This window comes from Coenobita brevimanus, chromosome 87 (assembly GCF_032717465.1).
Source record: "Coenobita brevimanus isolate Jiangsu-jjx chromosome 87, ASM3271746v2, whole genome shotgun sequence".
NCBI classification, from domain to species: domain Eukaryota; kingdom Metazoa; phylum Arthropoda; class Malacostraca; order Decapoda; family Coenobitidae; genus Coenobita; species Coenobita brevimanus.
The window spans coordinates 11,825,780-11,842,247 of NC_137040.1; the positions used below are offsets into that span (position 1 = coordinate 11,825,780).

General features: G+C 41.4%; 1 protein-coding gene across 1 annotated transcript in view; it reads right to left on the bottom strand.

Annotated features, from left to right (window-relative positions):
• Arp1 (Actin-related protein 1) overlaps positions 1-15,084 on the bottom strand; it is a 146,791-nt gene extending 131,707 nt beyond the window's left edge. The window contains exon 1 of the mRNA XM_080281063.1: positions 14,986-15,084. Within this exon, the coding sequence (XP_080137189.1) occupies positions 14,986-15,033 (48 nt within the window). The 5' untranslated portion in view covers positions 15,034-15,084. The remainder of the gene's footprint in view (positions 1-14,985) is intronic.
• Between the last annotated feature and the right edge of the window lie 1,384 nt (positions 15,085-16,468).

The following is a 16,468-nucleotide window of genomic DNA, read 5'->3' on the forward strand; positions in this document are numbered from 1 at the left end:
GTGTGTGTGTGTGTGTGTGTGTGTGTGTGTGTGTGTGTGTGTGTGTGTGTGTGTGTGTGTGTGTGTGTGTGTGTGTGTGTGTGTGTGTGCCAACACAAGACCATGCAAGCAGAATGAAACAAGTTTGGAGCAAATGTGCAAGCATACATGGAAATGTTTGAAAGGAAGGAAAGAGTGTTTCTAATTGGTGATATGAATGGAAAAGTACTGTAGGGAATGCGAAGGTCAATTGAGTATGGTAACTGGTGAGTGGGGTGGGCCTCCGGAACTGGATGAGAATGGCAGTGCTCTAGTGGATATTTGTGTCGAGAGGGGGTTGGTGATAGCAAATACCCTCTTTAGACACAAAATGATCCACAGGTATACGTGGCGAGTGATGGGAAGGGTGGGTGGTGAACTGAATGAACTGAAGACAATGATTGATTATGTGTATGTGGATTAAAGAATGAGGTGTGTAGCTGATGGATGCAAGAGCATACAGAGGTTGTGGGAGTGGACTTTCTGACCACCATTTGGTGGTGGTGAAAGTAAAGGTTCAATACAACGGAGGAACAGGAGGAGGGAAGGACAGGGAAAAGTAGTCCATACATGGAGGTTAGGGTGGTTGACCACTACTTGGTGGTGGCCAGAATCAAGATCCAAGTAAGATGGAGAAATAGAAGAGGGGATGGACGGGAGGAAGGAGTAGTTGTAAGGAGAGTGGAAAGGTTACAAGAGGATGAGAAAAAGGCAGAATATAAGAGAGAAGTGGAGGCACAACTGGGTATATATGATTTGGAGCTGATGGGGGAGGTGGAAGGTGTGTGCAAGATATTCACAGAAGAAATCTGTGCAGTATGTGAGGTGGCGCATTGGGTGATGAGAAGACGAAAGGAGGTGCAAGGAACAGCATGTGGAATGAAGAGGTGAGACAAGCTGTGGGATGTGGAAGAAGTTGAGAGACAGAAGAGCGAGTTATGCATAGAGAGGAAGAGAGAGGTGGGAAGATTAGTAACAGAAAGTAAGGAGAGAGTAGATGATGACTTTGGAAGGAACTTGAGTGTAAAGTGGAGGGAATGTAAGAAAATGTTCTGGAAGGAGGTAAAGAAAGTTAGACAAGGTGATTAAGAAGTTAGTAGAGGAGTGAAATATAAAAATGGTACATTTCTAGAGGAGAAAGGAGAAAAAGTGAGCAGATGGAGCAAACACTTTAAGGAATTGTTAAATATACAGAACAAAAAAAAAATGCAAGTGGAGAAGGGAGAAAAAGTGAGCAGATGGAGAGAACACTTTAAGGAATTGCTGAACACAGAGGATGGAAGTGATGCGAGTATAAGTGGCTGGGGAATGGCTGGAAGAAGGAGGGAGGTCAGAAGTCAGGAAGAAATCAGTAGGATAGAAGTTGTGGAAGCAATGAAGAAAGCTAAATTGGGGAAAGCCCCAGGAATTGATGGAGTGTGTGGTGAAATACTGAAGTATGGGGGACAGATAGTAGTAGAATGGATGTGGAAAATGTGCAGGTTGGCCTGGGAGGAAGGTAGAGTCCCGCAGGATTGGAAGTCAGGTATAATTATTCCCTTGTACAAAGGAAAAAGGGAAAAAGAAGTGTGTGGTAATCATAGGGGCATCTGTCTTCTTAGTACTGTATAATAGGAAAAGTGTATGGCAGGATACTTACTGACAGAGTTAGAGAAAGAACAGAGGAATTAATTGGAAAAGAACAGGGAGTCTTTAGGAAGGGAAGAGGTTGTGTAGACCAAATATTCATTCTTAGATCTTTAGTGGAAAAGTTTCTAGAAAAGGGAAAGAAGTTGTATGTGGCTTTCATAGATTTGGAGAAAGCATATGATAGGGTGGATAGACAAGGATTGTGGAAAGTATTAAGAATATATGGAGTAGATGGGAAGTTGCTGAATGCTGTGAAGAGTATATATGATGGTGCTTAGGTTGCAGTGCGTGTGGATGGTGAATTGAGTGAATTTTTCTCTTTGAAGGTTGGGTTGAAACAGGGATGTGTCATGTCTCCATGGTTGTTCAATCTGTACATGGATGGGGTAATAAAAGAGGTACAAGGTAGGGCAGTGGATGTTGGAGTGGCCCTCGTGAAAGAGGGTATTGTTTGCAAACTCCCTGTACTGTTGTTTGCAGATGATACTGTGTTGTTAAGTGAAGATGAAGGGGAGCTGCAAGGCTTGGTGGATGAGTTTGGGAGAGTGTGAAAGAAATGGAATCTAAAGGTGAATGCAGGGAAGAGTAATGTGATGGTCTTTGAAAGAGGTGAAGTCAGTGAATGTACAGTGAGGTTGGATGGTGTGGAAATGGAAAATGTGAGTACGTTTAAGTAATTGGGTAGTGTGATGAGTAAGGATGGAAGTTTGGAGGGTGAAGTGCTTGAAAGGGTACAACAAGAAAGAAAGGTTGCTGGTTCCTTGAAAGCAGTGATAAGAAACAGGGAAGTGAGCATGGAAATGAATAAGTTACTGCATGACAGTATTGTGATACCAACTCGAACATATGGAAGTGAAACTTAGACACATGTCAAGAGTGAGAGCAGTGGAAATGAGTTATTTAAGAGGAGCCTGTGGAGTCACATGTAGAAACAGGCTGACAAATAAGGACATGAAGGAGAGTTGTGGTGTAGATGTGGATGTGATAGGAAGCATTAGGAGGAACACACTGAGGTGGTTTGGCCATATGTAGAGGATGGCGGGTGAAAGACTGATGAGGAGAGTGTATGTGAGTGAGGTGGAGGGGGGCAGAGGGAGGGGGAGGCCGAGGATGAGATGGAGGGATGGGGTGGAGAGGTATATCAGAGAGGGGGGTGTGAGTTGGAAGCAGGGCAGTGAAATGGCGGGGGACAGGGTGACATGGAGGCGATTTGTTTGTGGCCACCCCGTACGGGATTAAGGTGCCTGGCAATAGATAGATAGATAAGTGGCTTGAGAATGGCTGGGTGAAAGAGAGAATAGAGAAAAGAGGAAGAAATTAGCAGTCAAAATGAAAGCCCCAGGAACTGACAGAGTGTGTGGTGAAATGCTGAAGTATAGGGGAGAGATAGTAGTAGAAAGAGTACGGAAGATGTGCAGACTGGCCTTGAAGGAAGGTACCAGGCAGAGTTTCGGAGGATTGGAAGTCTGGTAAAATTATTCCTCTACACAAAGAAAAAGTGGAAAACGAAATGTTTGGTAATCATAGGGGCATTTGTCTTCCCAGTTAGTAGGAAAAGTATATGGTAGGGTACATTTGGGAAATAACAGAGTATCTGACTGACTCAATCGGATACGTTTAAGTATAGCTCCAGAACGTGATGAATGTTTTTGGCGTATCTGATAGAGCCAAGATTCCACACTTGAATGATGAGTGAATGGAAGAGTGGCCCATTGGACTGGGCAAATCTGGGATGTCTGGATGTTGCTACTCCTCACCCAGCCCTTGGGTGGGGAAGGAGGTCTGGGTGATGATGATTAGTTGGAGAAGAACAGGGAGGGTTTAGGAAGGAAAGAGGCTGTGTATATCTGATATACATTCTTAGGTCTTTAGTGTTAAAGTTCCTAGAGAAGGGAAAGACGTTGTATGCAGCCTTCATGGATCTTAAGAAAGCTTATGACTTGACTAGGTGGATAGACAAGGAATGTAGAAAATTTTAAGAACATATATGGAGTAAATGGGATGTTGCTGGATGCCGTGAAGAATATAAATGAGGGTGACAAGGCTGCAGTGCGTGTGGATAGCGAACTGTGCAAATTTTTCTAATTGAATGCTGGATTGAAACAGAGATGTGTCATGTCCCCATGGTAGTTCAATCTGTATATGGGTGGGGTTATAAATGAGATACAGTACTGTACAAGGTAGGGTAGTGGATGTTGGGGCAACCCGAATGAGAGAGGGCAGCATTTGGAAACTCCCTGTACGGTACTGTTGTTTGCAGATGATACTGTATTGTTAAATGAAGACGAAGGGGAACTGCAAGGCTTGGTGAATAAGTCTGGGAGAGTGTGTATGAAACAGAATGTAAAGGTGAATGTAGGGAAGAGTAAATATATGGTCTTCAAGAGAAATGAAGTCACTGGATGTACAGTGAGGTTGGATGATGAGGAAATGGAAAATGTGAGTGCATTTGAGTACAGCAATCCCTCAATTATCCAGACGGTTTGTATCCGGTCATGTTCCATACCTGTTCATTAGGCCTTGGCTAAAATATAATCATATCCGGATTTATCTGCCCACAACTGGATATAGAAGCTCCGGCTTCAGCAGTCAGCCAGCTGGGGGGGGAAAAAAAAAAAAAAAAAAAATCTTTCCGTGGTTCACCGGCCTCTCTGTCCAAGCACAGGTAATGGATCCTAACCCACAAGGTGAGTGAGAATGGCTGTACAGATCCCTAATGTATGTTTGAAATCACCCAGCCACCCCGATGAACGGAAACATACTGGCAGCGCGAGGATAACAGACATAAACCACAAGGTGAGTGAGAAAGGCAGTATGGGTCCCTCCTGAATGGTGGAAATCCTCCAGCCACCCCGATCACCAGTAACATTCCACAGCGCTCAAGGAAGACAGAGCGTAACCCACAAGCTGAGCTAAAATGGTTGTACTGGTCCTTACTGAAGTGAAAATTCCCCAGCTGGCCGGATAAATGGGAACGTACTGCCCTCAGAGGAGTAACACAGAGTCTAACCCACCAGCAGAGCAAAAGCTCCTGTCAGCCTCCTTGCCTAACAGTGAAAGTCCCGTGGCATCCCTCGCTTCTCCTCCCGCACCCAGTCCCTCCTCCATCGCTTCCCATGCTCACAACTGGCCAGCTTACTTCCTTCCCTCTCCCTTAGTCCTCCCCCACCAATGCGTTGCCCAACATCCAAATGAGTTTTTTAGTTTTTTGTGCTTTATTCAGATACTACTGGTTGTATTGAAATTCCTAAATGACCGCAAGAAAGCTCATGAAATTCTGCTATCTAGACATATGCTTTGCTCTTGCACAGTGCAGGCAAAATTTTGCGCTAGGATGCTGGGAAGTTATTTGAAGGTATTTTTTCCTCTCCAAGAAATTTAGTCTCACTTTTTGTACCTTACTTTTACTCAACATTTTTGTGTTTTAATTAGCTTATCTTACAGTATAAACACCAGCAAAGATGGTGGTGTGCAATTTATACCAATACAGTATAACTAATTTCTGAGAGGCATACTGAAAATGAAATTTTTTTCTTTGTGCCACGGATTCAGCCATTACTCCTCCTGTGTCAGAAAGTTTTTGAATTCCTGAGAGGGTTAAAAGTACTGCAAATGTCATCTTCATTTATATTTTTGCGGAATTCTTGTTGTTTAGACATTGCTTTCTTAGTGTCTAGCAATTCACTGGATTTTCCTAAGTGTGTTTTAATGTATAACTACAGCTGAGAGACCGGAGAACACTACCAAAATTAGGAGGGGTGCTGTACTTTTATTAGCACGATATTTGTGGACTTTTGATGTTTATGCATTCTTTTCTTTGTCTAGCATTACACTGGATATTCCCAGGTGTGTTTTGATATCTAATTACTGCTGAATGACTGCAGACCATGGCCAAAATTAGGAGGGGTACTATCTATCTATCTATCTATTGCCAGACGCCTCAATCCCGTTTGGGGTGGCCACAAACAAATTGCCTCCAAGTCGCCCTGTCCCCCGCCATTTCATTGCCCTGCTCCCAACTCACACCCCCCTCTCTCATATACCTCTCCACCCCATCCCTCCATCTCATCCTCGGCCTCCCCCTCCCTCTTCCCCCCTCCACCTCACTCACATACACTCTCTTCGTCAGTCTTTCACCCTCCATCCTCTCCACATGACCAAACCACCTCAGTGTGTTCCTCATAACGCTTCCTATCACATCCACATCCACACCACAATGCTCCTTTATATCTTCATTCGTCAGCCTGTCTCTCCATGTGACTCCACAGGCTCCTCTTAAATAACTCATTTCCACTGCTCTCACTCTTGACTTGTGTCCTTCCAACAATGTCCAAGCTTCACTTCCGTACGTTAGAGCTGGTATCACAATACTGTCATGTAGTAACTTTTTCACTTCCATGCTCACTCCCCTGTTTCTTATCACTGCTTTCAAAGAACCAGCAACCTTTCTTCCCTGCTGTACCCTTTCAAGCACTTCACCCTCCAAACCTCCATCCTTACTCATCACACTACCCAAGTACTTAAACGTACTCACATTTTCCAATTCCTCACCATCCAAACTCACTGTACATTCACTAACTTCACCTCTCTAAAAGACCATCACTTTACTCTTCCCTACATTCACCTTTAGATTCCGTTTCTTACACACTCTCTCAAACTCATCCACCAAGCCTTGCAGCTCTCCTTCGCCTTCACTCAACAACACAGTATCATCTGCAAACAACAGTACAGGGAGTTTCCAAACACTATCCTCTCTCACCAGGGCCACTCCAACATCCACTACCCTACCTTGTACCTCTTTTATTACCCCATCCATGTACAGATTGAACAACCATGGAGACATGACACATCCCTGTCTCAACCCAACTTTCAAAGAGAAAAATTCACTTAGTTCACCATCCACATGCACTGCAGCCTTCGCACCATCGTACATACTCTTCACAGCATTCAACAACTTCCCATCTACTCCATATATTCTTAATACTTTCCACAATCCTTGTCTATCCACCCTGTCATATGCTTTCTCCAAATCCATGAAAGCCGCATACAACTTCTTTCCCTTCTCTAGAAACTTTTCCACTAAAGATCTAAGAATGAATATCTGATCTACACAACCTCTTCCCTTCCTAAAGCCTCCCTGTTCTTCTCCAACTAATTTCTCTGTTCTTTCTCTAACTCTGTCTATAAGTATCCTACCATACACTTTTCCTATTATACTAAGAAGACAAATGCCCCTATGATTACCACACACTTCTTTTTCCCCTTTTCCTTTGTACAAGGGAATAATTATACCTGACTTCCAATCCTCCGGGACTCTACCTTCCTCCCAGGCCAATCTGCACATCTTCCACATCCATTCTACTACTATCTCTCCCCCATGCTTCAGCATTTCACCACACACTCCATCAATTCCTGGGGCTTTCCCCGATTTAACTTTCTTCAATGCTTCCACAACTTCTATCCTACTGATTTCTTCCTGTCTTCTCACCTCCCTCCTTCTCCCAGCCATTCCCCAGCCACTTATACTTGCATTACTTCCATCCTCTACGTTCAACAATTCCTTAAAGTGTTCTCTCCATCTGTTCACTTTTTCTCCCTTCTCCACTAGTAATCTACCATTTTTATCTTTGACTCCCCTGCTAACTTCACTTCCACCCTGTCTTACTCTTTTCACTTCTCTCCAGAACATTTTCTTACAGTCCCTCCACTTTACACTCAAATTCCTTCCAAATTCTTCATCCACTCTCTTCTTACTCTCTCTTACTAATCTTTTCACCTCTCTCTTTCTTTCTACATATAACTCTCTCTTCCGCCTCTCAACTTCTTCCACGCCCCTATTTCTCATCCATTCATTGTATGCTTTCTTCTTTTGTGCCACAGCCTGTGCATATATATATATATTTTTTTCTGTTTATGCATTGTGTTCTTAGTGTTTAGGATTATATAGCATACTGCAATGTGTGCTTTGATGTCTAAACACAGCTGAATGACCTCAGAACACTGCCAAAATTATGAAGGGTAACTACTGTACATATTGGTAGGGTTCTGCATTTTTGTTGTTGTTGTTTATCCACTGTTTTTTAGTGTTTAGGATTATATTGCATATTCCAATGTGTGTTTTGATGTCTAAGAAGAGCCGAAAGACCGCAGAACGCTGCCAAAATTAGGAGGGGTACTGTGCATTAGGGTTATGACAAAAAATTATTTTACCTAATTTTAAAAACCCTGCTATAGTAGATGATGAACTTTAATGTGTAAATCACAAATATGATGTCGGTTTTGCATTTGTCTTTAAAAAAGTCTCCCTACACATTTTCTATCTATCTATCTATCTATAGCCCGACGCCCTAATCCCGCAAAGGGTGGCCGCAGACAAAACGCCTCCAAGTCACTCTGTCACCCACCATTTGACTCCCCTCCCCCCAACTCACCCCCCCCTCCCTCATATACCTCTCAACTCCATCCCTCCACCTCACACATTTTCCATTGGGCTAAATTTGTGCATTTTTTACATTTTGTGCCGTTCAGTCAAGATCGATATACTTCTACTTTTACTGTGTTTGCAGGATACCTTGTGTTTATTGAGATGGCAATACCTTGGCATACTTCAAATCTAGTGATTTTGTTATAAAGAATGCACAGAAATGGGGTGCAAACCTGCCAAAGTCAAATTATACGAAGCACCGTAATCTACTCAGGATAGGAAGTTTGACTATGTCAGAATGCCTTCAAAATGTGATATATTGGGAAGGTATCATGTGTTAGGAGAAGAGGATAAACTGAAGAAAAGCAGGATTCAGCAAATATTTGGTGAACTAATCCATTTATGACAAAAGTTTAGTTTTCCTTATGGCAAAAGTTTAGTTTTCCTGCATTGAGTCAACAAGTGATTAAAGCACTGCTGAACAAACTGGTCAGTGAATATGAAAGCTACCAAAGAAGACCAAACGAAGTGTTTCAAAATGAGTTGAAAAATCTTTTTGACATAACCAAAGTTGATGGGGAGTGGTTTTGCCGGGAAGATAAGGAACTGTATCACAAACAAGTTACATCTGGTGGAAAAGTTGATACACTGCACATAAACTTGCAGCATTACCCACAATCCATCCATCAAAGAGGCAAAAACACTGTGAAACAAGTGATACTCAAACAACACAGCAAGTTGGTACATCACATGAGATTGAGACTGAAGATACTACCTCAAGTGTCTCCACAAGTGATACAGAGAACAGCAACAATGAAGAAGCCCCAAGTAGCCTACAAGGAAGATGCCATCTTCAACATACCATGCAACGAAATTGGTAAAAGATCATTCACTGTCAACCAATAAAGCATCTAGTGTGAGCACAACTCTCGGTAATGAAGGAATCCCTGTTTCCACACCTACACAATCTGGTGTATGGCGTGGTGATTTCAGGGCTGGAAACAACAGAAAGAAAAAATTAAATCGCTACTACAATAAGAGAAAAACTATTGTTTGCATTCTGATGGAAAAAAAATATCCAATAAAGAGTACCAGGTAGTCTGCCTTCAAAGTGAAACTAGGAAGATCAGTTTGGGAATCATAAAATGTAGTAGTGGATCAGCTCAGGATATTTTCAACGGCCTTTAGAAAGTTCTAGATGAATATGATGCCTGGTCAAGTATTAAAACGATCATTTGTGATACAATGGCTGTAAACACAGAACATATGACTGGTGACGTGGTTAGGATATGGAAGAAAATGACTGAAAAGGGTTTGGACAAACCACAATATATTGGATTCAGCATCATATACTGGACAGGATCATGGAGCATGATTTGGACTTCTTTGTGACAAAGGTTTCCACTGAGCCAAATCTGAGTTACGGTATGAATTTTGATGAGGAACCGACTGAAAAGTATGCGGAACTACAAAGTTCTTTCCAAGCAGGTAAGAAAAAGGAAATGGGTGAAAATCCGGGATGGAACACGGGGCATTTCCAGAAATCAAATGGAGGAAAGTACCATCATTACATAGCGCCCACTGGAATTCAAGGGCAATTTACACCCCTAATTGCGTATTTTCTGCTTCCAAACTGGAGAGGCACATTGGAGATAACAACATGCTTTATTGCCTATGGATGGCAAGAGGGATGGTTTTCTAATCAGAAACTCAATGAGATATCCTATGAAAACCTACTGACTAGCACACTGAAGTGCCTTGAAACCCACTGGAGCATAGAAAGATCTGCTCTGAACATACCACAGACCAACATCATTGCTGAAAGGGCAATAAAACTGACGGAGGAGCTGGGTGGAAAATACAAGAAGGATATACTTAGATGCGAAGTCTGTGGCTACAAATACACTGTAATAATGTAGTGTGCATTCTACGTTTTACAATTTTCGTGTTTTTTGCAAAACAATTTGACATGGTGTGAGGGATTTTTTTTATGGAATTTAGCGAAATGATTAATACATTTGTATTATGTACCAAAATACTCACTGATCCCCACTGCAGGCTAATTATTTTTTTTCTAGTCATAACCCTACTGTGCAAATTGGTACCGGTAGTTTTGTTGTTTAGGCACTGTTTTCTTAGTGTTTTGGATTACATTACATATTGCAATGTGTGCCTTGATGTCTAAAAACAACTGGAAGACCTCAGAACACTGCCAAAACTGTACATACTGGTAAGGTTTAGCATACTGTTTTTGTTTGTTTATGCATTGTTTTCTTACTGTCTAGCATTACACTGGATATTCCTAAGTGTGTTTTGATGTTTAAAAACAGCTGAAAGACTGAAGAACACTGACAAAATTAGGAGGGGTACTGTACTTCTATTGGTAGGATATTTGTGGGCTTTTGTTGCTTATGCTTTCTTTTCTTAGTGTCTAGCATTACACTGGATATTCCCAGGTGTGTTTTGATGTCTAAATACTGCTGAAAGACTGCAGAACACTGCTAAAATTAGGAGGGGTGCTGTGCATATTTTTTAATTGTTTATGCAATGTTTTCTTAGTGTTTAGGATTTTACTGCATATTGCAATGTGTGCTCTGATGTCTAAAAACTGGTGAACGACTTCAGATCACTGCCAAAATTAGGAGGAGTAACTAGTGTACATATTGGTAGGGTTTTGCATATTGTTTGTTATTTTTAGGTGTTTATCCATTGTTTTCGTAGTGTTTAGGATTATACTGCATATTCCAGTGTGTGTTTTGATGTCAAAGAAGAGCCGAAAGACCGCAGAACGCTGCCAAAATTAGGGGGGGGGGGACTGTGCATATTAGTAGTTTTGTTGTTTAGGCACTGTTTTCTTAGTGTTTTGGATTATATTACATACTCCAATGAGTGCTATGATGTCTAATACCAGCCGGAAGACCTCAGAACAATGCCAAAATTAGGAGGGGTACTTTAATATTGTTAAGGTTTGGCATGTTTGTTTGTTTATCCATTGTCTTCCTAGTGTTTAGCATTACTCTGGATATTTCCGAGTGTGTTTTGATGTACAACTACAGCTGAGAAACTGGAGAACACTGTCAAAATTAGGAGGGGTACTGTACTTTTATTGGCAGGATATTGAGAGAGGGGGGTGTGAGTTGGGAGCAGGGCAGTGAAATGGCGGGGGACAGGGCAACTTGGAGGCGATTTGTTTGTGGCCACTCCAAACGGGATTGAGGCGTCTGGCAATAGATAGATAGATAGATATTTGTGGACTTTTGTTGTTTATGTATTGTTTAAGATTCATAGTGTCTAGCATTGCAATGGATATTCCCATGTGTATTTTGATGTCTAAATATTGCTGAAAGACTGCAGAACACTGCCAAAATTAGGAGGGGGTACTGTGCATATATATATATTTTTTGTTTGTTTATGCATTGTTTGCTTGGTGTTTAGGATTACACTGCATATTGCAATGTGTGCTTTGATGTCTAAAAACAGCCGGAAGACCTCAGAACACTACCAAAATCTGGAAGGGTACTGTACATTTTGGTAAGGTTTAGCATAGTTTTTTTTTTTTTTGTTTATGCATTGTTTTTTGTGTTTAGGATTATACTGCACACTGCAATGTGTGTTTTGATGTCTAAAAACTGCCAAAAGACTGCAGAACACTCCCAAAATTAGGAGGGGTACTGTACATATACAGTACGTTGGGTACAGGGATAGGTAGGGTATAGATACAGTAAGGGACATTGCTCCCTATCTGGACATTGCCCATATCCGATCATGCCTTTGGCTCTATTACAATGGATGATCGAGGAATTACTGTACTTGGGTAGTGTGATGAGTATGGATGGAAATTTGGAGGGTCAAGTGCTTGAAAGAGAACAACAAGGAAGAATGGTTACTGGTTATTTAAAAGCAGTGATAAGGAACAGGGAAGTGAGTATGGAAGTAAAAAGTCGCTGCATGAGAGTATTGTGATACAGTAATATATGGATATAAAGCTTGGACCTTGTTGGAAAGACCCAAGTCAAAAGTGAGAGCAGTGGAAATGAGTTATTTGAAAGGACCATGTGGAGAGACTGACAAATGAAGAAGTGAAGGAACGTTGTGGTGTGGATGTGATAAAAAGCATTAGGAGAAATACACTGAGCTGGTTTTGCCATGTGGAGAGGATGGAGAGCAAGAGATTAAACCTTTAACCGAGGGCATTGTTTTGACGCGACTGGCCCCCCTCACGGGGGTTCCAGCCAAAATGTAAACAAACTTTAAACCTTTATAACTCTCCACAGAATAGTGCTAGAGCGAAAAATGAGGTACCATTAGAAAGTACTAACCTTTAGCTTTGCAATGATGTAGGTTTCATGACTTCGTAGACTTTCAGTGGGCGGGCAGTGCCATTAGAAGTGAGCGATCTAAAATCACTATTTTTTGCCCCACACACCATTACTAAATGCCAACCACACTCTGATAATAATACTATGAGCATATATGAACCCTGCACATACAATAAACACCCACTCTGTGTTCACTGAAGCACGTAAAAGGCACTGTAATTGCCCTCACTTCACTGCCACTTCAGCAACATTGTCACTCACAAAGCTGGACAGAGACTGATAGGTGTTTGGGCAGGGATGGGGGGGTCCCCAGGGGGTGGGAGGAGGGAGATGGCTGTTGGCTTGAGTGAAAGAACTAAATAGCGACTCACCCTTGAAACAACTGGCGTGTGGAAAAAACGCGCGGTATTCAAAATATTCACAGACATTCCAGAATGATAACCACGGTTTGGTCCAGTTTTTTCAATGTCATACTGGAATGACATCCGTGGTTAAGGGGTTAAAAAGGAGAGTGTAGGCTATGTGAGTGAGGTGGAGGGGGGGGAAGGAGGGAGAGGCCAAGGATTAGATGGTGGGATGGAGTGGAAAGGCATGTGAGAGAGAGGGGTGTGAGCTGGGAGCAGAGCAGTGAAATGGCAGGGGATAGGGTGACATGAAGGCAATTTGTTTGTGGCCACCCCTTAGGAGATTACAGCGTCTGGCAATGGACAGATGAATACATAGCTTGATATAAACATTAACACATACAGTAAACTCTCAATTATCCATTGTACTTCAGCCAAGCCCAACACCAGTTAAAGCAAAATGCCGGATGTTGCAAAGTGCCCCCATTAGCTCAATATTTGGTGTTGGGCCAGACACTACGTCACTAACTGTCTAGGACCTCTATCCTAACAAAGCTTCCGTGAGTAAAGACAAAAATTAAACATAAAATACAATAAAGTAATGATACAGTACAGTTATAAAGAGCCAGTTGGCTACCATTTACAAATCGGTTGATACATGTCAATGCCAGAAATTGGATAGAACTGCCGGTTACGTCCCGTCTTGGCGCAGGATATTGCTTTAACAGAGCTGAGCCAGCAGCGCTGGATATTGCGTTAGGCTGGATATTACAACAGATAATTGAGAGTTTACATGCATTAGACACAGATTCTGGTAAATTTTTAGAAGTAACCAACGTTTTCTTTTATTATTAGTTTTATGGTTTCCAATGCAAAATACCATGTTTTAATTAGTTTTGACCTTCATTTTTGGGGGAAAATCCCCCTTTTGTAATTTTGAGTAAGATTTCCAAAAGTGGGTTTATCCCCCCAAATCAAGATCAAAATTAATTGAAAACACACTATTCTGCACTAACCCAAACTAACCTAACCTAACCTAGGGCCTGACAGACCTAGTGCACATTCCTGCACCAGCCAATATGGCGCGACATTCATCCGCTACTGAGAGATAGCCTAACCTAAGCCACTATATGACCACCCCTACAAAATTAGCTCCCCCAACTCAAACTAGCCTTAAAAGGTAAGTCTTGGTTAGAATAGTTCAGGGACGTAATATAATGAAAATCGGTAACGTTGGTTACTTCTAAAGTTATACCCAGATTCTTATTTTAATTCTTTCAGACATGTTTGCTGATGAGCCTTCTGGATCCCTAAAAAGTTCTAATATTACTGAAGGTCACACTGAATGCAGCCTTCAAACAGAGGCCCTAATGTGTGATTACGGATGACAGTGAAAACTAAAACACATGTTTAGAGCAGTGTAGGGAGCTGGAGACTGTACTACCGGTAGGAATGAATATGAAAATGACCCTAACATTACAATCACTTCCGCATGCCTCTGTAGTCTGCTTACATGCAACAGATGGCATTATACACCATGTCTCCTTATAACATAAAATGGGCAAACATCTGCTTTGTTTTTTCCTCACACATTTTAAGGTATTTTTTTTCCCTTCACTTGATACCATGGATGAAACTTTAAGCCATGTTACACTTGGCTAAGTTTTTGTCAATTTCATTTTATTTCAAAGTATCATTTATCTTTCCCTTCCCTTCTGTATTTTTAGTAAGCTATTTCCTCTTCAACCCTAACTCCTTATGGGATTATAAATTTGAAAGGACAGGGGCTGAAAAATTAGAGTCCAGACAGCAATCCTGGAAGATATGAAAGCTACCAGTACTGTTAATTACAAACAATGGCAAAGGAACAAATAAAGCAAATGCTTATCACTTTAAGAATACTTTGACCACTTGGTAACGCTATGGTAATAAAACATTCTAGAAGTTGAGTTGACATTAACGCACTCTTCACGCCCCTTTACTTTTTCCAGAACAGTTGGCTAGCCACTTATTTCCGACTTCGTCCTCTACAGTCATAAAAATACTAAAGGCTACTTATCCTTCCCAGATTTTGTGTATATATCACTTGAGGGCCATATCTATTGAAGGTGGTCCGTATATTAACCTGCATGAGTCATCGCCAAACAGATCATTTGACAGGCGCGCCCGGCCGCCCACTTCCTCTTTGTTAGTTATAAGCACAGCTCTTACCCAAATTTTGCATTATTCAAATATTCTGCTGCACACTCACATTGTCTATGACAACTGGCTGGTTGACTAAGACTTCATACGGCTCCATAGTGACCGAAAATGATAGATATGGGCGTTCAGCCCCTGGTTCAATGGTGTTGTGAACACTTCACTGCGCCACCGCTAGAGGGCCGTGTGTTTACTAAAAAAAAAAAAAAAAAATGCATCATTTTATCAAGGTATTAGCCATTATTCTACGCGTAAAAATTAAGTTTTTACACAGTAATAAATGTCTTACATGACTGAGTGTAAAACAATAAATGGCTTCGTATGCATGCTCTGGTCATCTTTTATTTGAAATTCTTTATATGTATTTATACAGTATGTTACTACAAAAACACCGCAAATAAAATATTAGCTCACACATCATTAAAGTTTGTGCCCGTAGTCCACTACACATCTGCAGTACCTACTACGAAAACGATCGGTTTGGTAAACAAACAGTGAACTGAGCACGTGTTCATTTACGATCCTAAACCTGAAAAAGGTGACAACGGTTGCATAGCTGATTCACCGTCCCCATCTCTAATCATCCCAACAACAGCTAAACTTAAATGATATTGGCTTGACCTCTACTCCAGCTGTGGGGCATGGACATGGGACAAGGCTGGTAATTATCTGCTGACGAACCAACACCAACCTGCATTAATACATCAGATGATAAACTAAGGTGGGCAATAGGCCCAGGGAAACCATTTTAGTAATCCTTTGCCACACGGGCACAGCCTTTACATATTTGCTGTTGAAATTAGTCTGGTTACTTGTTCCGCTTTGTAGATTACCGTTGATAACGGGCATTTAAAAAAATTTTACCTGTGAAGTATGTAAAAACTTGTTTACATCACAAATAATTACTGCCAAGAGCAAAACTTGCTGCCAAATTCTCCAGACACCTTTTGGCATAATTCAAATTCTTTACTGATATGTCAGATTTGGATAATTGGTAAACATACATTTTACCTTTAGTAGTAGATGCACCATACCAAATCAGTTCTTCCTGATAGTCTGTTATACTTTTGTTATTATTTCTGGGCCGGTAAATAAATGTTTCCCTTTTATTTTGGCTGTTCCGCTGTGACAACTTTTGTTTGATTCAACAGCATAATGGCGGAAGGGACTGTCCTAACGTAAATGTTTAACTAAGCCTGTCCTCACCTAGCTTAACTCAGGGCTCTTGTTTGGCGAGCCACAGCTCGCAAATGCGAGTATTTTTTCCCTTCGGCAAACAAATTTTACATGCAAGTCGCTTTTTGGCGAGGAGAATATACATCCATTTCAAAACCCAGTAAACTACAAAATAAGTAAATCTCACTTAAATGAACAAAAGAGCACGTTGTGAGCGATTATTAAGTTTTTCCTTGTCACCACTGTGAATGTTTAAAAATAGACAGCGTGTAAATAAATAAATATACAGTGTTATCTTATTCTATCTATCTATCTATCTATCTATAGCCCGACGCCCTAATCCCGCAAAGGGTGGCCGC